This window comes from Colius striatus, chromosome 2 (assembly GCF_028858725.1).
Source record: "Colius striatus isolate bColStr4 chromosome 2, bColStr4.1.hap1, whole genome shotgun sequence".
Taxonomy (NCBI): domain Eukaryota; kingdom Metazoa; phylum Chordata; class Aves; order Coliiformes; family Coliidae; genus Colius; species Colius striatus.
In genome coordinates, this window is record NC_084760.1 from 49,565,453 (window position 1) to 49,591,722 (window position 26,270).

The window sequence follows — 26,270 nt, forward strand, 5'->3', positions numbered from 1 at the left end:
AGGAGGTGAGGCTTACTGTGTCATGCTGTGTATCTGTCTCCCCTTGATTTTATTTTTTAGCTGAAGAGGATTGAGAAATTTCATTGTCAAAGATAATCTAAATTTCTAAGTACAAGTGGCCAGTACAGGGATGAGACTTGTACTGTAACTAGTCTCTTCCACTAAGAGAGTGATATGGGAAATAGGCAAACTCTAAAAGCTTGATTGAAGATCTCACCAAATTCAACTGATTAGGTTATATTTTTTCATTACGAGGTATCCAGATAGATGGCTCAGTTTTGGCTTTGGTTAACTTTTTGCAGTGACATATTGAAATGCTTCTTTTTCATGTTTCAACAACTATAACTGACCCGTATATAAACTGAATTTTTAAATGCTGATCAGCTGTTCATAATCCTAGATAATTGCTTCAAGGAATTAATGGCTTCTGACTTCATCTGAAAGTCACTGCTTTCCTGCCTATTGTTAGATACTGAGGTCGATAATATTGATGGGTGATGTGTCCAAAGTAAATGTTAATATGTGCTCTCACAACCCACAAAAATAATTTTTACTTTATTTGTATGAATATACACCTGAACATCTAAATCCAAAGCTGCAAAGGAGGTGAGGAACGCAAGTAGTTTAAAAGATGCTCCTGAATTTTGTGTAACAACCAAAAACATTAGAAACATAAGAAAATATTATTTGTACTCTAAAGTGGCAGATAAGAAAACTTTCTTTTATATCCTTTTTGTCTGTGAAGCATTTTGGAACTTACTAATGGATACAATTTTCAGGAATTCTTCAGATGAAGTTTACGTTTCTTGTTAATTTAAGAGTATTCACAATAAAGCTTCTAATAGTCTCTCAGCATTGGCATTTTTGCGTAAGCCATCAATGCTCACTATCTAAATACATATTTGGTTAGAAAGTGGTTGTATTCATTGATAATTTTTGCAACCCCAATTGTATGTTTATATGTACTCTCCATAACAGGAGGGTTTCTATTTTGTAGCTGGACAAATATATTGGTTGTCATATATGATATACTATTTTCAGATTGTCTTTAGAAGATGTTCTCTATGTGATCTTCAGATTATCTTGCACTTTTAAAGTGTACACTTTAGACATCTTCCATCTTGATCCCATCTAATCGTGTCTGTATAAACATGTAATTTGAGGGAATGCAGCTGGTTATTTATTCCTGCCTCCTGGCTGAGGTCACGAGGACGGGCCTCTTATGTAGAATTGGAAAGGACAGCTTTCTTTGAATCTTTGGTTATTTTGTTAAAGAGAGGCAGTACATTCAGTGCACTCACAATGTGGGGGCTGATGTGCTAAATTCTGTTTTGCTATATAATGTTTAAAAGTAGAAGTAATTTTTAAATGGGAAGAATGAGAACAAGGGGGAAAATTGCGTTCCTTATCAAATTTTGGTATAGTGTTTGGTGAAATTCAAAGGGTACAGACTGTTCATGTAAGTGATTTCATTACTTGGAGGATACAGGAAGAACTTTGACTGCTATCTAACAACTGAAATTCAATAGTCTGGCTGCTTCAAATGGAAGACTTTGTGTTTTACTGTCAGCAGGGTGTCCTCTCCCTGTGCAGGTGAGAGCATTTTTCCAAGGGGGGCTAATAAGGCAGGAGAAAAGATTGCAGTTCATTCAGTCACATTGCAGCCTCCAGCAGTGACAGGAGGAAGATGTGTGATTTACTCATCCTTCTTCTTTAATTTATAATGCAAAGCTAAAAGAACTGGATGTAAATACAAGTAAAAATGTGTCTGGTGTAGGATCCATCCCCCATTTTGTCCTGCCAGTTAATACAGTTGTTGACAGTGCAGCAGTGGCTTGAGTTTCAGGCTCTTTACTGGCAACAACCCATCAAAGCAGCTACCTCCAAGCGTTAATTAATGTAATTTATTAGTTATTAAAACTTAGTACTACTGTATCTCTGCCTATACGGTATTAGAAATAAATTTGGGTTTGGAGGAAGCTGCCTTTTTATAAGTAATAAAACCAGACACTGCCTGTTATACCTCTTTAGGGTTCAATGTTGGTATCTGAGAGAGGAAATAGAGGAAAGGATTACCCCTGATGCTCTGAATGGCTGATTTGGGAGAGATGCCCCTGTAAACAGGGAATTTAATTCCTTGTTGTTAAAGAGAGAGTGCAGAGCTGTTGTAGTACTTTGAACTCCTTTTGTTGTTCTGTGTCCATCCCCAGCAGGGAACCTGAAAAGGAAACTGGAGACTTAAATTCCTCCTTGCCCTGGAAAATTACCCTTTTGTTATCTGATGCAATTAGGATATGCCTTGCTCTGAATAGTGAGAGTCCTGTAAAAAGCAAATATAAGTATCGTAGGTAGACAGCAACTTACTCTGAATTTTCAGTTTCTTATATATATCATAACATATATCTGTAATATGTATTTTTACATATATCATTAAGAACCAAAAAAAAGTGTGAAATCTTGAAAGAATTCTGATAGTTTTTCTAAATGTTTGATCAAATCAATGCAACCATCCAATTAATTTGGATTTTAATACTGTTTTAACAGGGTTTGTCAGGTTTTTAGAAGGCTACTACATTGTGCTAATAACAAAAAGAAGAAAAATGGCAGATATTGGAGGTCATGCAATATACAAAATAGAAGACACAAATATGATCTACATTCCAAATGACTCTGTAAGGGTTACTCATCCTGATGAAGCCAGGTAAATAATGGTAGTAAACAGTATATGCATTTTGAATATTGTCTAAGCAATGGTGAGCTGCAACTAGAAATTTTGGTCATAGATTTCCTTCTGTTAGTGTGTCATTCGAGCCATTCTGTCTTAGTTGGTGAGTTGGCATGGAAGAATGGAAAGGGGGCCACAAGCTCTGTGGTCTGTAGCCTGGAAGGTAAATAGAACTGTTGCAGTCATTCAGAGATTTTTGTCCACATCTCTGTCACCTAAACGTCAAAGCTATGTCCTAACAAATATGCGCAATGAAACATCCAATAGAATATTGTTCTTACAAGGACAAAGTAATGCTAATACTGTCTTATATAATTTCGGACACTGATTTTTTTTTTTTTAGTAGCTCTGGCATCATTTTACTCACATCTGAAGAGGTCTTGTGTGTCCTTCAAAAAGTGCTAAGTGGATTATTTAATAATTCTGTGCTGTCAGAATCTTATGAATGTTGATGTTGTTAAAGGGTGATAAACTGATCCACTGGTACATTTAGCTTCTTTTTCCCTTTTTGTGAATTTTTCTAAATAAAGAAATTTGAGCCTTTGATCAGCAGGGAACGTTGTATGAAGTGAAATCTAAATGGTGGGTGTCAGGAGGCTGGGACATCCCTTTCTTCGATGGTATCAAGCACCAAGACAAAGGGTAACAGGATGAAGCTGAAACACAGAAAGTTCCATTTAAAGATAAGAAAAAAACTATTTCACTGTTCAGGTGAGGGAGCCCTGGCACAGGCTGCCCAGAGGAGTTGCGGAGTCTCCTTCCTTGGAGGTCTTCAAGACCCGCCTGGACATGTTCCTATGCAACCTGATCTAGGTGGACCTGCTTCTGCAGGGGGATTGGACTAGATCATCTCTGTGAAATGTAGAACTACGTCCTGGTGGCACTTTTATCAGTGTATGGTAACTTTACTTCTATGAAATACCAAGAAAATGTTAAAAATAAACTACTCTTCAGTCTGTACCAAGTGTGAACAATCAAAAGAGTGATGTCTTATGATAGACTAATGTCAGGTAATAAATCAAGCTAATGATAGCTATTTTAAAAGTTTCTACTTTAAGGTAATACGCATCATAAACTTCAGTTTCCTCTCTTAGAATGCAGCAGATTGTATTATCTAACCTTAATATTTCTGATGTTAGCCATTTTATCATTCAGACAGTATTAATGGTTTCTTCTGAGAATTTGGAAGGGCATGACAGGTTGAAGTAAATATTTATTTTCTTGTTCATTTATTTGAGAATAACTGTTAAAATCTTGTATAGTATTGTTGGGAATTTGTGTTACATCCTAGGGAAAGGACTGAGGATAGTCCTGAGGAAAGGCAAGACCTCATTAATACTTAAAAGTATTTAAAGAGGGCATGCCAAGAGGATTGGGCAACACTTTTTTCTGTAATGTCCAGTGATAGGACTAGGGGTAACAGATGAAAGCTGGAACACAAAAAGTTCCACTTAAGGAAGAACTTCGTTACTGTTAGGTGAGGGAGCCCTGGCACAGGCTGTCCAGGGAGAGTGTGGAGTCTCCTTCTTTGGAGGTTTTCAAACCCGCTTGGACATGTTCCTTTGTGGCCTGATCTAGGCAGACCTGCTTGAGCAAGGAAATTGCACTAGATGATCTTTAGTGGTCCCTTCCAAGCCCTACCATTCTACAATTCTATGAATTTGACTCACATATGTGTAAAATAGAACTACAGGTTTATCTGCAACTACTTAAAGAAACAGAATATGTACTTGAGTGGACACTGTATTTAAAATAAAGGCTATATGATTTATTTAGTTTGCATGCTGACATTCTAGTAGAACTACTTGTGAAAACAAGTGGAGTAAGATAGGAAGAGAATACAGGGAAAAAGTTAGTATTTAATGTAGTTTAATTTCTGAGGTCCTCTGAATGACTTCTTAGTGTCTGTCTGGTTAAACTAATAATTTTTCCTTTAACTTGAATTATTTTGTTTAGGTATCTGAGAATCTTTCAAAATGTGGACCTTTCTAGCAACTTCTATTTTAGGTAAGAATTAGTTACTAATTCCTTTAAAAAAAATTGTATACTTAAACTTTCTACAAGATCCTACTTTTGTATTTTGATATATAATATCTTTAGGGGAATTAAGACAAATGATTGCACTTCTTGGCTGTTTTTGTCTGTGTATTTTGAACCTTCTTTCTCTGTCAACAAATTGAGTAGGAATAGAGTCTCCATGAAGTTAAAAACTATAGAATGCCATAGTATTACTAATGTATATATTAATGGCATAGTAGGAGGTAGACGCTGAAATTACTTTTTCCACTGTCTTTTCGGTCTTGACAGATTATGTGTAAATTATGTCTTTGGAAAAGTATTATATTTCAGGGGGGTTGCTTGTCCTCTTGGTTTTTCTTTAACTAGATGATCTTTTGAGGTCCCTTCCAACCCTTAAGATTCTGTGATGCTGTGATTCTGTGATCCAGAAGTAAAGCTTCACCTGGATTCAGAAACAAAGCTAGAGAAATAGATCCTCGTCTAAGATACACGCTGTGTAGGGAACATCTTTCATATGACCTCCTAGGCATTAAAATTCTCTTGCTTATTGTTTCATAACTGCCACACTTAAGACAACTTTTTGTGTCCCAGACACTGTTACTCAGTCCTGTGATAGTGGTTTCATATAGTCCTTCATATTACACTTTTTTTTTTCCTAACAGATAAGTGTGTTATGTCATTATTATGGAAATATGGTGAATATGTGGGTTAGATTTTGTTACCATTTATGATAAATCTAAATGTCCATGTACAAATACATTTGTTTAGATCATTAAGGACTATCTAGAACTTAGCAGAGATCCTGTAATCACTGATGCTCTCTTAAGCTAAAATGGAAATGTGTGTATTTCTGATTCAAATGTTGTGTAAATGGAGTTTCTCCTTGGAGAAATGAGTCCTCATGGCTTACAAAATTTAGCAGTTGGAGTGTTGTCAGTGTAAAAGACATGAGATGCAGAATTTGTTACAGTTATGTAACTAATTTTAAAAAACAAAAACAAAACCTTTGTTTATTCAGCAGCCACTCTCTTAATATGCATCTGTGCTGCAGTCACAAATTGGAGAACAGATACAGTTTTTATGGACCAAATTTTTGGCTGTTTTGTGTTAGGTAGGAGTTAGAGAGTAGTACTTAAATCTCAGAAAAAATAGTTGTCTGTACGGATATTTCTGGCGGAATAGCTGTTTTTGATCATCAAGGCTGCTTCTTGGGACACAGTGAATTAAGGATGTTGATATGCTTTGTTCAAAAGGCATACACAATTTTCAGAATATCAATACAATCTCAGCTATGGTACTGTAAACAATTTATACGTTTGTAAAGCTTCTTTTGGAAATAATTTGTGTCATTTGCCATTATAGAATCAGAATCTATGTATCTTAAGTCATCTTTTTTAGTGGATGAAATAGTACTTTGTTTATATAAGTACGGATTTGAAAAGTCCTGTGCATTTACAGTTATTAATAAATGCTAACTGTCTGTCAGTTACAGCTATGATCTATCTCACTCCCTTCAGTATAATCTTACTGTCCTGAGAATGCCACTTGAGACATTAAAAACTGAAACAACCCAAACTCGACAAGAGAGTTTTGATATATTTGAAGATGAAGGACTTCCAACACAGGGTGGAAGTGGTAAGCAAATATCCCTAGCTAAACCAGTGTTGTTGATCATGAGTACATTTAGAATATGTTCCACTTAAGTTTAGTTTTGAGAAACCTACAGGTCTTCTGTATTGATTCACAGTCTCACAACAGTTGTGAGTTAATAAGAGATTATGTAAAGTGCCAATTACAGACATTTGAATTTGAACAATGCGATTACTGGAGGTTATTAATCATTGCTTTGTTAATTTACATTGCAACTCAGGGAGATAATTGAGCATGCTGACGTTTTTCAGCGATTGATTAATCAACTGACTTGTAAGGCTGCCAATAGGAATGAATTACAAAGAGAGTGGAAAGCAATAACTAAGTACTAATAAATCTCTTTTGTTTAGTGTTGGAAAATATTGACAACAGCGAAACTGTATGAAGTTAGTATCAACTAGATGTAGTAAGCGCTATAAGCGCTTTCAGGAAGTCTTAAGAAAAAATATTGATTTCAGATAAAAAACACAGCCTTCACTTTAGATCTTACATATTCATGAGTGTAAAGATGACCAGTAAGACAGGAAAACTGTTCTCTCTCCCTTTTGCTTTTTGCACACACACACAAAGTTTCCCCCTGAAATTCTTATTACTGGATTTCATTCTATGAAGTTTATGTTATGTGTTATGTGTTTTATTGCCCTGTGGCTTATTATCTGAATGGCTGTCAAAAAATTACTTTTTTAAACTTTTTGTTATTGTATATGTAACACCACTTTTTTCCTTGTTTGTGAAATATCAGAAATAACTGTACTGTGATTCTGTGTGATAACCTTTGATTTGTAAGAAGTACATTCCTGTAAAAGTATTCTCAAGCATCTGTGGAGGTTCAGTTGGCCTTCTTAGGTAGTAATAGAACATCATGCCTTTTAAGTACATCACTGATAAGCAAAACAATATAGTAGAGGAGGTGTGCCACTGTTTTGTTTAATGCTCTGCACTTGATATGGAAACCAGTTTAGGAGCAACATCTGGATCTGTGATTGTATAGGTTATAAAGACACTCAACAGCCTCTCTACATTACTACCCTTATTACTAGTCACCTGCTGTGTAACCTCTGTTGTACAGAAAGTGTAATACACAGAGGAATAGGATTCAAAAATCCTACTTGTCCAGAAGTAACTTTGGTTCCTCCAGTATAGTGTGAATTGCATGGCTTGTCTTTCATCTTTTTTAATCTAAAATGAGTCTTCCAAGGCACCGAAGAAGAAATTTATTGGTCCTGCTTTCTGTGCTTCCAGAGGGGACTCTGAAGCTGTAACAAGCACATAGTTAAAATACAGAAATGCCTGAAACAACCCCTGACTCAAATTTGTGCAAGACAAATGTGGACACCGTTTGTCTACCCATTTGTTTTTGATGTTCTTTCATCACAACACCTAGAGTAGACCAACACTGACAACAACAAAAAGAACGATAGTGGATATTAGATAAATAACCAATTATCTTTGATATTGGGACATACTGTGTTAAGTAATTGTAAAGGTGCAGCATACTGACACTTAAAAGCCTAAAAGTAGTGCTGTATACAGTGTGGGGAAAAAAACATAAAGTTCCATATACTGATGGAAATAAATAGAGATTATAAAATAATGGTTTTCCTTTTGAAGAAAAGGATGTCAGTAAATGATACACTGAGTTGTAGTTAAGGAAAATGAAGATAAAGTTCCAATGACCCAAATTTTGAACCAGTGCAATGTAGGTAAGCTTATTTCTTAATTGCCAATGCATTTTTGTTGTAAAAACTTCCTAGGTGTATTTGGGATTTGCAGTAAGCCTTATGAAAAGTATGTGTGGAATGGCAAGCTTCTGGAGGCTGTAAAAAATACTGTTCATCGTGACTGGCTGCTGTATATTATTCATGGATTCTGTGGACAATCAAGTATCCTTTTACTGCTGTAACGAGTGTTGGTTTATCACATTTTTTTTTACTTTTAACATATGAAATACATTGAATTATTTCTTTGTCATGTAAATACTTTTCAATTTTAGAACTATTAGTTGGCTTTTATTTTCGTTACTTTTCTAGGTTTTATATTTATAAGGAATACCATTATGTCCTTATAACAGGGCCCTGACCCAGGTAGACTACATTCTCACTGAGGCATTGTTTATAAGCATGAGCATGAACTCAAGAGGATTTTAAGGCTTAAGAGGATTTTAATACAGCTGTGTTTTTTCACAGGTATTTGAACAAAGGTAAGAAAGCTAACCAGAGATAAATTACTCACATAGGAATGTTCTCTTCCTAATCTTCTTTAAAACACTTATTTAGTAACTAAGATTTGCAGAAATTCTTGTATTTACACTTTTTCTGTTGAGGGTAATAATAGAATGTCAGGACTGCTGTGTGAAGAGAGTTAAATAAACACTAGAATACCTGAAAATCTTTTTTTCTCGACTACATATTATTTTAATTGAGCCAATGGGTCTATGTACATTTTAGTAGTCGTAGTAGAAGTCCAAATACGTATCACTCTCCAAAGAAATGCCATCTCAACATCTTTGTTGATAAAAATTTAGTGTATTACAGAGGCACTCTAATTGTTGATGGATCCTCAATCTCGAAAAACTTATCTACACAGGAATGCAGATAAGCAGGCACTTCTTTATTATGCAGCACTGGGAAAACACGGGGTGGGGGGGATAGCTCCTCCAATAGTGCTTCATTTTCAGAGTTTCTATACACTTCAAACAAAAGAATCACATTTGCCAACAAAAGCATCCATAAAATGTCCATCCATCAATTTTGCCCTTCACCTTGATTGGTTCCCAACCATCACAAAATTTCCAAACTCATAGTGATTGGTCAAAAAAAGCTATCAGTCCCTTTGTTTTAGTAACAACTAAGGTAACGGCCAAGGTAACCCAACGAATACATATACCAGGGTCTTGTGGTTAAGATAACAGCTAAGGTAACCTAACAAATACATTTACCAGGGTCTCCTGGCTAAGGTAACAGGTCCCTATCAGGTGTGGTATGTAACTCTTGCAGTTTGATCCTTATGTGATTCAAATGAATACTTACTTAATCAATAGGTGTTTGAGTTATTTGCAAGTGCTTAGCTAATTGATTGAAGTATTGCTAGGTGATTAACAAGTGCGGAAACGAGTGCTTGACTACTTATTGTGATGATAAGTTGTTAACTAAAATAATTATGTATCTGCAACATAATCAACAGTATCATGTTAATTTAAAAGCCTGTCAGCAAAGTATCTGGGGTAGCAAATACAATTATGAAATTAAGGTTAGTGATGCCTGCAAAATTTTATTTTACTTTTTCATGATTGTAAGGCTTGAGGTTATTGGCTTAATTCCCATACAGAAAGCTATGTCACTATTTCATCTGTGGTCTTAATCTAGGTGGTGACTATGGATCTGGCCTACCAGCATCATGCCTGCAGCTGCTTAGGGAGTGACAGTAGTGTTTACTTTAGGTATTTGATGAGCTGATATCATCCTTACTCTTTCTTGTGCATCTGTTTTGTGAAGAAGCAGTGATAGTCATACTAGACATCTGATTCTGTCTTTTAAAAAAAATTTAATAATTAAAGCCTAAAAGAAGGCTACCACTGCTCTGTAGCTGTTTGCCTCAGAGTTTCAGCTGTTGTTACTTATGTAGTTTAAATTTATTTACCTTTCCAGACAAATAAATAGAGAGTGACTTAATATACCTGATTTGAAAACAGAAGCTCCCTGGCTTAAATGCCAGTATTCACAAAAGTGTTATTTGCAGTCCAAGGTGAATCTTGTACCTATTTCACCGTGGTCACTTCATAAAATAGAAATTCCTCTGTGTGTTGTGAAAAGTGGTTGATTTGATATAGATTCGCTTTTCAAAGTTCTTAAAAAATTATTGTTGAAAGGGCAGTGCTCTCTCCCAGCTGCAAAGTAAATTTGGAGGTGATACTCATCGCTATTAAGGAGATTTTAGTAAATCAGTTTCATTCACCCATTTTAGAGTTTCATTTTGGTTGCATAAAGTAAGTGAGTGGAAAATTGCATGTGATGTAAACCTTAACTTCTACTTCAAGAACTGTTAATATACGGTCGGCCTATATATGTCACTCTGATAGCCAGAAGATCAAGCAAATTTGCTGGAACACGTTTTCTGAAACGAGGAGCAAACTGTGAGGTAAATGAAATGTGATTTTTAGGAGTTCCCCCAATCCTCTCAACAATATGAAAGCTCAAGACTGACTGACTTAAGAACTGTTTTAGAGGTTTGTTAGGGTTTTGGCTATAAACAATACTATTAGATAATGTTATCACAGCTATCCTTAAATTATTAATTGAGATAATAAAGCTGGTCCTGAAACAGAAGTTTTTAACTAGCAGTTCTTTTTATTTTTTTATTTTTTTTTACACTTTATTTCCCAAATAAAGGGGGGAAAAAAAAGATCTGATATACATCTGGGGACAAGTGAGAGTTTAACCTTCAGTGATGTGCTCTCTCCTATGATTTGCTGTCTTGCAGTTTTATTGTACTCTGTGGTGATCAGTTCTGTATAATTCATGCAGCTTCGTAGTGTTGTGTCTACATATCTGTATTTCCATTTGTTTTAGGGAGATGTTGCTAATGAAGTGGAAACTGAACAAATTCTTTATGATGCTTCAGTTATGTCATTTTCTGCGGGGAGTTATTCTTCCTATGTTCAAGTTCGAGGATCTGTTCCTCTGTACTGGTCTCAAGATATTTCAACTATGATGCCTAAGCCACCCATAACATGTATGTACAATTTATTCTTTGTGATAGATTATGATTAGTGCTATGTCCTAAGGGAACATCTGAGAGAGTAAGTGAAAACTCAATTTGCAAAAATTAACAATTTGTCTACACATTTGTTCTTTGAGAAGCCGTGATTTAAGAGAAACCAATGCTCTTCATAATGAACATTGTGGCATACAAACATTCAACCATGTAAAAAGCTGCATCTGATGAAATTGAATAGAAAACATCTCAATCTCAGACCTTACATTCAGAAATGGAGTACAAAAAGCTTTTTGAAGGTGTCAGCTTCTTATTTTGTATACTTATTTGTGTATATTTTGTATATAAGTTAGTTACATTTAACATGGTATTGTGGATGAAATTGTGAACCCATTGAAAATGGTAGAAAACACCCGGGCTAAGTTTAATGAGGCCAAAATAATTGTTCTTTGTAAGCACGCCATGTAAGTTTTGGCTAAGAAGTCACTTCCAATTTGGAAAAGGGAAGATTTGTTTAACAGCTTTTGCATGAAATGAGGAGAAAGTATGTAACTATATCATTATGGCCAGAGAATTAATATATATTTTGCCAAGAGTACTTTTAAGGGAAAATGACTGAAGTGACCCTACAGCTTGCTTAATGCTGTCTTGAATATATATCTGTTTATTACAGTGGACCAAGCAGATCCTTTTGCACATGTTGCTGCTCTTCACTTCGACCAAATGCTTCAGAGATTTGGCTCTCCCATTATTATTTTAAATCTTGTGAAGGTACAGTATTTTCAATATATTCTATATGTTTTCAATTTTTTAGTATTCTGCTTATTTCTATAGATTCTCTGTGTAATTTTGGTCATGTTTTAAACTAATACTTGCTTATAAATTACATGTTTGCTTTATAAATCTCATCCTACCCTGCTTACTTTCGCTACTGCCTTTCAAAACAAGTTTTCCATGTTTTATAGACTGCTTACAGTAACTGTTCAGTGTTCTTTCAGATTTTTGCTACATGTGAATAAGTCCAAATAAATTTAACACTGAATTTAATTTAGCACTAAAAATACGGAAGTAGTATGTTTCTGTGCAAAGTAAGGTTTGCAGACTTGACAGATGACCACAAACTAACCGTGAGCCAGCAATGTGCCCTTGTGATCAAGAAGGCCAATGGCATCCTGGGATGCATCAAGAAGAGTGTGGCCATCAGGTCAAGGGAGGTTCTTCTCCCTCTCTACTCTGCCGTGGTGAGGCCTCATCTGGAGTCCTGTGTCCAGTTCTGGGCTCCTCAGCTCAAGAGGGACAGAGAACTTCTGGAGAGAGTCCAGCACAGGGCCACCAAGATGATCAAGGGACTGGAGCATCTTCCATATGAGGAAAGGCTGCGAGAACTGGGGCTGTTTACTCTGGAGAAGAGGAGACTGAGGGAGGATCTCATTAATATTTACAAGCATATAAATGCTGGATGTCAGGAGGTTGGGACATCCCTTTTTTCTGTTGTATCTAGCAACAGGACAAGGGGTAATGGGATGAAGTTGGAACACAAAAAGTTCCATTTAAACATGAGAAAAAACTATTTCACTATTCTGTTATTAACTATTCTGTTATTCTGTGATTATGATAGAGACTTATCTTCTGTTATTTGGTCTGCCTGGTAGAATCATGGAAGTATGAGGACAGGAGCCTAAAACACCCAATACTAACAAAAGGGCAATGCCATTGTCAGCAGGGCTGGACTAAAGCAGGGAGCTTCATGATTGCTGCAGTAATTCAATTCACTTCTGTATAAGAGGCTATGGTACAAAGGCTGGATTTTGGGGGACACTGAATTTTGCGTTATTACATCTTATATTGGGGGGAGTTGGTTTCTTGGGATTTTCTCTGTGTTTTGATCCAGACATTTTCTGTGGTGGTGCCTGTTTCTACATTTGAGTTTAATATATTGATTTGTTTTGCTAGAATCATATCTTGCTTCTTTATAGTCATTTAAAAAAAAATTAATTCACTATGTTCTAGAACCATATTCAGTAGAATAAAAGGGTCTTTTATATGCATGTAGGATCCACTGCTAATATAAAGGTCAGGAAAATACAAAAGGAAGGCTTTTAAAACTCTTTAAGTTGTAATAAATGGCAACTAGATAACCCGTTTTCTATTTCTAGAAGCTTTTCTATGTAGGAGTGCTTTTAAGACTATCCTAGAGTCTGTGGAATCAACTTGGGATCGTATTTGTTGATGAAAAAATGATTTTGTCTCTTGCAGCCATAGCTTTCAAAAGCCATTGTTAACAGCGTGAGCCTAGGCTCACATGACCTTGACATGTGAGTCATTATATACTTCTATTCACATGGCTTTTGATATAGTGGCTGAAAATACTTCTCTTTATTTCCCTCTCTGTAAATGCTCAATATTAAGATGCTAAAATTCATGTTCCTTTCTTACTTTATGTACCACTTAAAAAAGAAGTGAGGAGAGGAAGCCTCCAAATCTCAGCAAGGTTTTTTTGACGTTTCTCTTGCTTTTACATGAATTCTAAGCACTTCTGTCTCTGGTACTTTGTCTTCTTAAATGTTGATGAAATATACATCAATGTCCTCCTATGTCTTTCTATCCTAGAAACTTATTAGCTAGTAATGAATGTATTAGGCTACTTTTGGGTTTGTTTATTTAGGACTGCTATTACATAGTTAAGGCAGTTTCTATAATATTGGTTCAGAACAGGTTTTAATTTGGATGAAGTTGAGCAGAAAGCAGTACTAATATATAGAGTGCCAAAACATAAGGTATATGCAGTGAATGGCATCATAATTCTACTTTTAAAAAATTATATCAAAACTGGAAGATGAGAGCTGTTGTTCCTCATCTCCTATCAGTAATGGAGAAGAATTTGCTTGGGTCCTCTTGTACCCTAGAATTAAATGGGATACTTTTCCTTTCCTCCTGGCTTCTTCCTTCTTTTGTCTTTGTCCATTTCATCCATATTATCAGTTTTGTTTCTATGTACCTTTCTTTGCTCTTATGGGGTTCCATTTTCCAGACAAGGATTATGCACAATTAAAATGGGGGTTTGTACTACTAATCAAGATCAGTAGTTAAAAACACAGAATATTTAGATTTTTCCATCTCTTTCTTAATTTAATTGTTCTGGTTATGAAGAACTGCCCACTGATCTTACAGCTTCCACTTCTAATTTCCATTATATGTACATACATGTATATATGTATGGGTTATGTATATTTGTTGATTAAAATGATAAACTTCCCATTCTTTTTGATAAAGGAGCGTGAAAAAAGAAAGCATGAAAGAATTCTCAGTGAAGAACTTGTTGCTGCTGTGACATATCTCAACCAGTTCTTACCCCCAGAGCATGCAATTATATATATACCCTGGGATATGGCCAAATACACAAAAAGGTAGAAAAGGTCCTTCTTTGTTCTGGTACTTTTAGCTTGAGTTATATTGTGGATATGGATATAAATATACCTCAAGTTTAAAACTAGAAGGGGAATAGTATAAATGTAAAAAATACATGAGGGCTTTGAACAAGATTAGCTATTTATGCAAACAAGAGATATTTAAGAATGGAAGATAATGTATATGCCTGACTGAAGAATTTCTGTGACAATTCCTTGAGGAATACTGAGAACGTGTTTGCTTTAACATGTAGTTTTGAAGTAAGTTTGCTGGAAAGTAGTAGTGGTGGAAACGTTTAAAAACATTACTTCAATCTCAGTATAAACAATCTTTAAAAAATAAACAATCGCTTTTATTACTTGAAATGTAAGCAGTGTAGCAAAAATTTTAAAAATAAAATTATTAATAAACAGAAGTTAAAGTCCTCAACAATGAATGGCTGAATGAGAAGGAGGGGCAGGAGATCATGAAGGACACACACAGAGACAAATGTTACTAAGCAAAACAGCACCTTGCAAACAAATTGAAGGAATATGATTTAGCATAATCAGATATCCTGCCTCATTCTTATTTTGTGAATCACAGAAGTTTTGGTAGAGGAAAATTAGTGTGATATAAAAGTGGAGGAGTTTTACATTTTTGAAGTCTTCCTCTTTTAGTTTATGCAGTATGTTTTATTAAAAAGTAAACAAAATTGCTAAGAAATGGTATCTGTTTCCTAAGTCTGTAAAATCTTAAGAAAACTCTAGATATAATTACTGTTGCATAAATAACCTGTGATGTCAAACTTTAAATCATTTTTGTTATTAAAACACTTTCCAAGCAGTGAAATTTTTTTTATCATTAATATATCTTGATTGTATGATTTTTTTTTTCTTTCCTCAGCAAACTTTGCAACGTCCTTGATAGACTGAATGTGATTGCAGAAAGTGTAGTAAAGAAGACTGGATTTTTTGTAAATCGACCTGATTCCTACTGCAGTATCTTACGCCCAGATGAAAAGTATGGATGATTTCATTGATGCATGATGAATAGCAGCTACTGTTTACAGAGCTGTCTGGAATTTCTGTGTGTATTGCATGATTTCTTATGTTGAGGCTTAAATTAATAAGAAAAAATTACAATTTGTTATTAAGTTATAACTAATAGAATTGCATCTGAAATTTAATAAGTGGCTTTTTTTGAGGCATACTATTAACTATCATCTAAATGTTACCGAGTCTAGTGTTTTCCAATGGAATTTACGTTATCCATACATACAAAATTAAAAGCTTTTTTCCCAAAAGAAAAACTGTATTTGTTAAGCTGCTGCAGAAGTACAGTGAGTTCTGTGCTGCTATTCAGCGGGATCTCAACCAGCTTGAGAGTTGGGCAGAGAGGAACCTCATGATGTTCAACAAGGACAAGTGCAGAGTCCTGGACCTGGGAAGGAACAACCCCATGCACCAGTACAGGCTGGGGATTGACCTGCTGAAGAGGAGCTCTGCAGAGAGAGACCTGGGAGTCCTGATTGACAATAAGCTAACCATGAGCCAGCAATGTGCCCTCATGGCCAACAAGGCCAATGGCATCCTCGGATGCATCAAGAAGTGTGGGGCCATCAGGTCAAGGGAGGTTCTTCTCCCTCTCTACTCTGCCGTGGTGAGGCCTCATCTGGAGTCCTGTGTCCAGTTCTGGGCTCCTCAGCTCAAGAGGGACAGAGAACTTCTTGAGAGAGTCCAGCGCAGGGCCACCAAGATGATCAGGGGACTGGAACATCTTTCATATGAGGAAAGGCTGCAAAATCTGGGGCTGTTTAGTCTGGAGAAGAGGAGACTGAGGGGAGATCTTATTAACATTTATAAATATCTAAAGGGTGGGTTTCAGGAGATTGGGACATCCCTTTTTTCTATAGTAGGTAGTAACAGGACAAGGGGTAATGGAATGAAGCCGGTACACAAAAAGTTCCACTTAAATATAACAAAAAACTATTTCACTGTTCAGATGAGGGAGCCCTGACACAGGCTGCCCAGAGGGGTTGTGGAGTCTCCTTCCTTGGAGGTCTTCAAGACCCGCCTGGACATGTTCCTATGCGACATGATCTAGGTGAACCTGCTTCTGCAGGGGGGTTGGACTAGATGATCTCTAAAGGTCCCTCCCAACCCTACCATTCTATGATTCTGTGAGTTAATCAGATGAGTTCTCTTGACTCCCTAAAAATCCAGAACTAAAATAACTTTCACATTAGAAGTTCAGCAGGTTTTTGATTCAAGTTTTTACATTAGGGATCTAATTTATCACTACCCAAATGGGCAGTTATATTTTACTTGACAAGCATCCTTGACGTTTTAGCATGTATTTATTTAGAAACAATCTGAGCATTTTCTCTGCTGTGCAGTGCAACAAACATGGCTACTATAAACTAGCAGGAACAAGATGACTATATCCATGAAATACTGTGTTTAGAAATAGTCTGCTGAGTCTCAAATACAGTATACAGGCTTTTCTCTGGTCAGTCTAGGTGACCCTACTAACTTGAAATATTCAGTAGTTCAGGGGTTAACTTGCACCAAGCATAACTGCTCTTCTACCTAAAAAGTCATTAATTCTGATTCATGTTTTCTGGCTCTGAGGTACAGTTAAGGCCTATATGGAATTGCAAGATGTGGACAATATGCATGTGTATATATATCCAGCATGTATGTCTAGGATCAGTATGAGGGACATTTTTATCAACCAGCTTGTGCTACAGCGGATGTTATGCCTCTGCCTTACAGTTCTTGGCATTGTACTTCTTCATTTTTTGTGCAATCAGAACCCAATCTAGCCACACTTTCATGCTTATACTCTGTTTTGTGGGGAGCAAATGAAATAGTTTGTATGGCTTTGGAATCTTTCTACTTTAAGGCTTGATTTATTTTTATTTTAATTTTTATTTTTTCATTGGTGTTTAAATACTGCTTACTGCTGAATAGAGCTTTCATTGCTTTCTGCTATTCAGGAATATAAATTCTACTTTGTGGCAGATTTTTAATTGTCACTCTTTTTCACTGAACAGGTCAATACATGGTACGATCTGTTGTTTTTGAAAAATCATTCTGTTTTGTTTCTCTTTCAGGTGGAACGAGCTGGGAGGTTCTGTTGTTTCCACCGGACGCTTGCAGGTACTAAATATTCTTTATTAGTTCATAGTTACAGGAATGTAGATCAGCATTCCCAGAGCAGCAGTGAACCGATACTTAAATACCCAATTGGTGATGCACAGAGTGTTCTTAAATTAATATTTATAGTGAACTGCATTATTGCTGTACATCCCAGAAGTTCAATCAGGAATTAGGACTTAAAGTTCTTGCATGGTAGCATGAAACCTTATGCTGTTGGAATTGTGTTTTTGTTGGGGATAGTCTGAGAAATGCTTGTGTTGTAAACTAGTTTTCATTACTATTTATTCTGTATTGTTACCTTTGCACTGAAAGTTAAAATAGCAGCATTTTACCAAACTGCATAATGTTACACAGAAGGGGTGAGGAATAAACATACTGAAGCCTAGTGACATATTCATACACATGAAAATGGCTTATTAAAAGCATTTCTACCAGTGCTGAATATTCTGTATATTGTTAAAATTGCCATCACTAAAAGAAAATAAAATTAGAAACACTACTTTCTTTTAAGGTTAGAACAGTGTTGACTAAACTGTATAACATACAATACTAGATTTATACCTGAATGTTACGATTATGTACTGTGAACACGGGGCATATTCTTAAGAAGCATTAGTTGCTTTTGACTTGCCATTCATAATTTTGGAGTTCATTTAAGTTGGAAAGTATGTGGCCATTCTATTACTAGCTGATCTGCCAGCTGAGGGCAGAATAGATAAAATTTGACTGGTTTTAAAAGAAAAAAAAATATCAATACTAGTTAGATTTTTTTAAAAAATATTGTAGACCTACAAGTTTGCCTGTGTTAGGGGAATGATTACTTTATCTCTCTTTAAACTTTAATGATTTGAAGTAGTCACCATTGCAAGTCACAGTTCACCTCAGAATAACCATCTTAATGAGTCGCACCCAAAAAGTGCTGCTTTATTAAAGGCAATAAAAATTAACTAGCTTGGTTGTAGCCATATATATTTAAACAGAAGGATCACCCATGCTGTTATATTAAAATATGTTTCTTACAGCAGTTCATATAATACAATAACTTTGTATACGTTATGGAATTGAAGAATGATGATGCAAGCAGCATAAGAGAGTATGTGTATGACTGTGGCCTTCAACAAAATGTTCATGTGTGTTACTCTAGATATAGAAATCTTAAAATACAAGCACCATGACAGAACCAAGACAAGTTAGAAGTGTGCTTGATTTTTGCAGTAGTTGTACCATACCTCCTTCATTGACAGAACATAGCTTTTCTTTTAAAGGTGAATCCTTTGGGCTGTGTGAGAGTTGAAGGAGAGGTGCAGTTTGTGTGATGATAGAAACAAGAATATGTTGAAAGCAGGCATTACAGCCGCCTGATGTAGCTTGCTAAATGACTTTTAAAACTTTTTAGAAATATCTTTCCTCAAAATTTTGTGAGCTGACATAATTTGAGGTTTGACTAGTCTTGGATAGTAGGAAAAGGTAATAATTATGAGTGTAGTCATTTTTTTATTAAGAAAAATGTCTTTTTGAATTGCTTTACTAGACTGGAGTACTCCGAACCAATTGTGTGGATTGTTTAGATCGCACTAACACAGCCCAGTTTATGGTGGGAAAATGTGCTTTGGCATACCAACTCTATTCATTGGGCCTGATTGATAAACCAAACTTACAATTTGATACGGATGCTGTTAGGTAAGATATATTAATAAAGTGTATCATGGTTTCATTTTTATTAATTTTGTGTCAAGAGATTTAGGAGGTTTATGTCTGCATAGAGCAAAAGTGCAGTTCTTTCTGTTGGGATGATTTCATAAAGTTTGTTCATCCAAGTTCAAAAAAATCTTCCCTGTTAGAATTCTTCTTGAGAAAATCCAATCACACTAAAAATTTACTTTTCCAGAAAAGTATGTTAATCAGGCTTCTTTGAAGATAACTGCTTGACTTAATTCTCTTTTTATGCCTAAACTTAAAGCTAGGAGTTTTCCTTTTAAATAAATGTAACAAAACTCCCACCCCAGTTTTTAAAATTTACTTCCATTGCTTCAGGCAAAATGCTCATAAACAATGAAAACTGAAATACATGCTCTTGTGGAGAATGCCAGACTGGTCTTTGTATAGCAGTACATCTTGCCTTGCTGTTTTCTGTTTTTCCTTTGGAAAAAACATGTGCTATTTGATTTACTGAAGAAAAGTTTTCAGCAAAATTGTTCTCTCTGATCAAGTGACAGTGATACTTAGTCAAGCATCCTCAAACCATTTAAGAAACTCCAGCATTTAAATTGAGATGCTTTGGGGGTCGGGGAGAGCTAAGCTATCTAACTTGTGAATATGCTTCAGAAATTAATGTAAGAGTCCTTGAGGTAATGTGTTCTTGTTCCTTATGTGGAGGAATACTACTTGTTACTAATTGTATTTTAGAAAAGGCAAAGTACTCAGTCTCCATTCCCCTTTACTTGAGACATTACTTCAGCTACTCTTACTCCCACTAGCTTCCAGTGCCAGCCTGGTGCCAGGAGCAGATATGTGCCACAGAAAAAACCTGACTTGCAGCATATTAGCTCACTGTGCAAGTAGTGGCTCTTGGCCTCTGCCTGATAGTAAGGGAGAGCACCCACTGGCTGGCTTCCTCAGTATGCTAGCAATGCTTCTTATCCACCATGTCCCAGCTGCTAGGGGCTGCACCTGGGAACAAACGTCTGCCGCTGCAAAATACCAGTTGCTGTGTGTGCATCCTCCTGAGGACTTGGTAATCAGAATTCTTGGGCTCTAACTAGAGGATAGCAGGAGCTGGACAGATCTCTTGTATCCATTCTTTGTGTTGTTCTCTACAGCTACTTCAGCCCTTCAGGCTGCATTTTATTATCTTTCCTTAGGTTTCACTACCTCCTTGCTTTCTGCCCTGGTTTTGAGAGCCCCAGTTTCCTCTATTACTTCCTGCTGCAACATTAGGTATTTCCTCTCTATTTTCTCTCACTCCTGTTTCCTCTCTATACCCCAACCACCCAATTTCCATCTCTTCTCATCATCTCTTAAGGTTTTAGTAGTTGCTTTGTCTCTGATTTTATTTATACTTTACTTTTCATTCTCTTCTGAAATGTAGCTATTAGCGTGGTGTAAAAGGTTGCTTTGATTTGACTGTGTTTGGTTTTCCTTCTCCATTGATCTAGATGTATGAAACCAATTTTGTCATCTGGTTAAGACTTGTTCCTGATTTTCTGTATCCAGACTAATTTAAAAAATCCTAATCTGTAATGCAACAAATTCTGAAGACACATACATGCTATACTGTCTCTGTTGTGCAGTCTTTCACTTTGACCTCCTGCATTTTTATTCCATGCATTGTCTTACTTGCAGTATCTGCTTCCTGTGTACGCCACCTCTTCATTTACTTTCTTCTAACTGGTGAAAGAGTGTAATCTGTAGTGTTCTGTTATTCTTACAATTCTGATTTTTGTCTCATAGTCTCACTGACTGACTATAATCCAGAATTTCTGATGAATTAGATCTCTGAAGTCATCATTTTATTTTGATTGTCCATCCTGAAGGATAAAGGCACCATGCATCTTGAACAATCCGATCTAGTGCCTAGCAAGTTTAATCTTCTTAATGGCTTCATTGCACAGGATCATGTCTGCAAGCTGTATTTCTTACTGATTCCTTCAGTGTAATTGTTCTGTTTAGGAAGTTTTCTATACAAAATGTACATTAGCAACTTACTTTGTCATACATAGTTGACATTTTTACTACGGAAGATTAGTCTTTCTTTGACTGCAGGCTTAATATTTTGAGGCGGTGGAAGAGTAATTTAATTCTACAAGTCCTTTCCAAATCAAGTGGATCAACATCCTTAAGGAATTTCAAGTTGTCTGCTTTCCACAAACCTGCATTGCAAGGTCATTTGAACTCCATTCATCGATCCCTCATGACTGGGAAATTTTTAAAGGTGTCATCCTTTTACCTACCATTTTTTGCCTTCAATCAGTTTTTTAGCTTGTAGTTGCCTGGCATTGCTGCCTTTTCCTCTGTATTAAAAAAAGACACAAACCCCACAAAAAACCCCCAAACCAAATGAACCAACCCACCAAACCTAAAGAAATAAACAGGAGATTCTCATACATGGCAACATGAGCTCTGAGCAACTTATGTGGAGGCAAGTGGGTTTTGTTATATTGAGATTTTTTAAAGTTAATAAGCAAGTGTTCCCTCCTAATTGATCTTTTTGGACCTGACCTTGGATAAATGTGGTGGTTTAGCCCTGGCTGGGTGCTGGGTGCCCACCAAGTTGTTCTGTCACTCCCCCTTCTAAACTAGATGGGGGAGAGAGAAATGTAACAAAAGGCTCGTGAGTAAGGAAAGGAGCACTCAGCAATTAGCGTCACAGGCAAAACAGACTCAACTTGGCAAAAAATGGTTTGATTTATTAATGAACTATCAGAACGGAGCAGGGAAAGTGAGAAATAAAACCTGAGTCTTAAAAAACCTTCCCCCACGCCTCCTTCTTTCTGGGACTTAATCTCCTCTGCTGCCAGCAGCACAGGGGGATGGAGAGTAGGGGTTACTGTCAGTTCATTACAGATGGACTTTGCTGCTGCTTCTTCTCAGGGGGAGGCCTCCTCACACTTCCCACTGCTACACTGTGGGGTCCCTCCCCATGAGAGACAGTCCCTCATGAACTTCTCCAACATGGGTCCTTCTCATGGGCTACAGTTCCTCACGAACTGCTCCAGCATGGAGCCTCCCACGGGGGCAGCTCCTCACACTCTGCCCTAACGTCGGTCATCCACAGGGAGAACAGTCCTTCAGGTACCAGCTGCTCCAGCCTGAGTCCGTCACAGGATCACAAGTCCTTTCAACAAACCTGCTCCAGCATGAGCAGCTCTCCCCACAGGTTCCCAGGTCCTGCCAGGAACTTGCTCCAGTGTGGATTTCACCCATGGAGTCCCGATCTCCTCTGGGCACTGATCCACTCTGGCATAGGGTCCTCCATGGACTGTGAGTGGATCTCTGCTCCATTATGGACCTCCCATGGACTGCAGGGGGACAGCTGCCTCACCATGGTTTTCACCAGAGTCCACAGGGAAATCTCTCTTCCAATGCCTGGACACCTCCTCCCCCTCCTTCTGCAATGACCTTGGTGTCTGCAGAGATGTTTTCACATTCTCACTCCCTGTTGCTGCTGCCATTTAGCAACTGCACAGCAACTTCTTCCACTTCTCAAATATGTTATTCACAGAGGCGTTACCTCAGACACTAATTGGCCAGGCCTGGTTCAGCTATGGGGTTCATCTTAGAACTGACTGACACTGGCCCTGTCAGCTACAGGAGAAGATTCTACCAGGTCTTTGTTTAAAGAAGCCATTCCTGTAGCGTCCCCACTACCAAAACCTGGCCCAGACAAAAACACTACAGCAGAAGATTTGCTGGACTTCTGTTATATTTTTATAGGAAATCGATTTGCTTCTCAGATAAGAGTTCTTTATCCAGAACCTTCTGAGAAAGACTTCAGTCAAATGTTAGCTGGATTATTTAGACAATACTTTCTTTTATCAGAAACTTTCTTAAGGGAATGCTTTTTTGATTGTTTGGTTGCTTTTTAAAAAAAATGTTGTTTTGTGTCTTTCCACTTTCCTGTCCACTTCTCAAAGACTTCCGTCTTCTTGGATATTACAGTATGTCACATGCAAATGCCAGAGTTACTGTGTGTTGCTAAACTGATGTGAAATGTATTTAAGCAGATTTGGTGGTTGGGTTTTGGAGGGGAGGGATTGTTCTGGTTTTGGTTTTTTTGCCTCTTAACTAAACTTTCATCCTATTTTGGCAAGATGTCATCCTTCTTATTGTCTTACTCAGGTGAGACCATAGTCTCCATTTGTGAGAAGCACTGTTGGATCTGTTATCTTTTTGACTGAGTATCATCTCCTTTAGGATAGCCCTTTTTCTGAGACTGTCATCTTGTTTTTGTCATTGATAGGGAGCTTCTTGATAATTTTTGATACTTGGACTGCTCTCAGTTTGCAGTCTGTTGTGAACTTCTTGCTGCTAGAGAACTGTGTTGATTTCAGCTGACTGTCCTTGTTCATCTTGGCAGCCAACTCATTCTACCTTCTTACAGTGAGTTTTTCCAGCTCCAGCAAATGGTAATCTGGCTGCCATTCACTTTTCTTTTAAGTTATGTTTATTCAGTTTGTACCTTTGAGCCATCATTGTTGTTACTAGTGAGCTTTTTTGGAAAGTTATGCTAATTCCCAGTGAACTTGGCAGAAAACATAGCCTTGAGATATTGACATGTTTTGTCCCATTCAGTTTATTTAAAATACCTTAGTTTGTGAAGGCATACAATTTGTTTTCTCCCTGCTGACTAGTAAGATGTGTTTATCTCCTCCATGAATCTACAGAAGTGCATATTCTGTAGTGTGAATGCATTCTGCTATATTATAAATTAGTGAAAATCTTGTGGTCTAATCCTTTTTTGGTAATTATTATGTCTAAATAACATTTACACTTCTTTATATGAAAAAATAGAGACATAGCTTTAAATTCCAGTGTTTGTCAGTTAATAGCATGTTTTGATGCAATACTTGTTTTAGTAAACTGACAGAAGTACTTTGGAGAAGAAAATATGTTGCCTGTTAAAACAGAAAGACTTTAGTATTACAATACTTTATTATTTTTTTCTTTAAAAACTTTTTTTTTAGCAGTTTGATAGACGTCACGTTTTGCTTTTCCTTCAGATTATTTGAAGAATTATATGAAGATCACGGAGACACGCTTTCTCTGCAATATGGAGGTTCTCAGCTTGTCCACAGAGTTAAAACCTATAGAAAAATAGCTCCATGGACTCAGCATTCCAAAGATATCATGCAAACACTCTCAAGATATTATAGTAATGCTTTCTCAGGTAAATTTAATTTTAAGTGCTTGCTTTTAAGCCATTATTTGAAAAGGTTCTTGCTCGTGATGTTTCAATAATCCATACTATGGTTTTATGACAGAGATCCTCAATACTATAGTATCCAAGTTATTCAGTAAAATATTATGGATATCATGTAGATATTCTGATTTGATGAAGTATTATAGAAGTATTATATCCTATGCAAACACATTTTCTAGCATGGTGACATTTGTAGATCAATAGAGAAGCAGATAACTGTTATACAGCTTTGAATGATTGACAGACTGGCTTCAACTAATAGAAGGAAACTGGTAAATCTAAACACAAGTAAAAGGCTTCAAGTGGAGTATTTAATGTGGTGTTTCTGAGTACTTCAAATAAAAAAGCGAGTTTTGATGCACATTATTGTTTTGTATTAATAGAATCTGCTGACTGTTGAATCAATGGTAGAGACGACAAAATTAGATTTTAAAAGTATGGTCTACCAAGTAAATAAGCTATTTTTGAGTTAAGTTGTAAATATTAACTTACTCCTTTACTAGCTTGTATTTGTCACTCGTACTGTTCTACTTTTATTCGGGACAACATTGCTAAGAGAAGACCTCTCTGAAAAATTCTGAACCATACCTGGAAAAAACTGGCAAGAAAATGCACATTTTTTGGCTTTTAGAAGATAATGTGATATTGCAGAGTTTAGTGCTAGAATTGCAGCATGCATAATAAGGTGGTGGTATCTGGAATAATCTATTTATCCAGAAACAGGACTGGACATAGTAAACTACCATGTAGCATTGTGTGAAAGTAAGGTTAATTACTATATCCTTTTAGTCATAGGACTTGTAGTCCCAATTGTATTGACTCTCTCGTGATTTAGTAATTTGTTGTGTAGTGCAGTTGCAAACTCAGATTTAGAGAAGCAGATTATTTTAGGCTAATTCAATTAAATGACCCCTTCAGTTCTTATTTTCTCAAATAGTCTTAGTGTACATGTACATTGCAGTATCTTTTGAAAAATCAATGCAGTCTTTCTACTTGCTGGTACATAATTAAAACATTTGGTACTACAAATAGGGGGAGATGTGTTTGTTCTTTTGTCTGTGCTCCACAGTGCATTGACATATTCAGGTTCTTTGGTTTTTTTTTAAAGAGAGACTTTTCTATCTAGATAAGAAAATTGATCTAAAAGGCACAACATCCTGTTTTAGATATCAGCATCTCAAAGAAAGACCAAAGTTTTCATTATTTTTACTCAAAATTAAGTCATAAAATTGTTCAGACCTTAAAGTAAGGCTGTGAGGAGGATTGTAACCTAAGTTAATGATTTACTTCTAAATTATGACTTCAGAAATAAGACAGTAGAAAGTGTCTTCTGATAAATGTCTTGTATTTCTGTTAAGTTTAAAACACAACTGCACAAGTGAAGCAATAAATGCTGAAGAGGGTTTGAGTCTTTTTTCAGTGTAACGTTTAACAGCAGTCTTTTTTTTTCCCGGGAGGAAAATAAGAATGCTTTCACAAACTGCTGCTGTAGACCAATTTCAGGCAATTAATTGGTTAATTCAATTGATATGAGTTTAAATTCAAGCTATTTTTCACAGAACAAATATAATTTAGTTTTATTTCATTTTGACATGTGTCATGCAAGTAGTGACACTGAATTATCTTGGTTTACTCAAATTGTTTTTCAATTATTTAGTTAACAATTTTAGTATATCTTCCATTCCTGAGAGAT

The 26,270-nt window shown here is 36.3% G+C and overlaps 1 protein-coding gene across 1 annotated transcript in view; it reads left to right on the forward strand.

Moving 5' to 3' along the window:
• The window catches only part of FIG4 (FIG4 phosphoinositide 5-phosphatase), a 74,920-nt gene that overhangs the window by 14,928 nt on the left and 33,722 nt on the right, over positions 1 to 26,270 (forward strand). The window contains exons 4-15 of the mRNA XM_061989610.1: positions 2,545 to 2,701; positions 4,682 to 4,732; positions 6,231 to 6,379; positions 8,149 to 8,277; positions 10,431 to 10,531; positions 10,963 to 11,125; positions 11,781 to 11,878; positions 14,381 to 14,514; positions 15,401 to 15,517; positions 17,613 to 17,658; positions 19,190 to 19,338; positions 24,378 to 24,544. Of these exons, the coding sequence (XP_061845594.1) occupies positions 2,545 to 2,701; positions 4,682 to 4,732; positions 6,231 to 6,379; positions 8,149 to 8,277; positions 10,431 to 10,531; positions 10,963 to 11,125; positions 11,781 to 11,878; positions 14,381 to 14,514; positions 15,401 to 15,517; positions 17,613 to 17,658; positions 19,190 to 19,338; positions 24,378 to 24,544 (1,461 nt within the window). The remainder of the gene's footprint in view (positions 1 to 2,544; positions 2,702 to 4,681; positions 4,733 to 6,230; positions 6,380 to 8,148; positions 8,278 to 10,430; positions 10,532 to 10,962; positions 11,126 to 11,780; positions 11,879 to 14,380; positions 14,515 to 15,400; positions 15,518 to 17,612; positions 17,659 to 19,189; positions 19,339 to 24,377; positions 24,545 to 26,270) is intronic.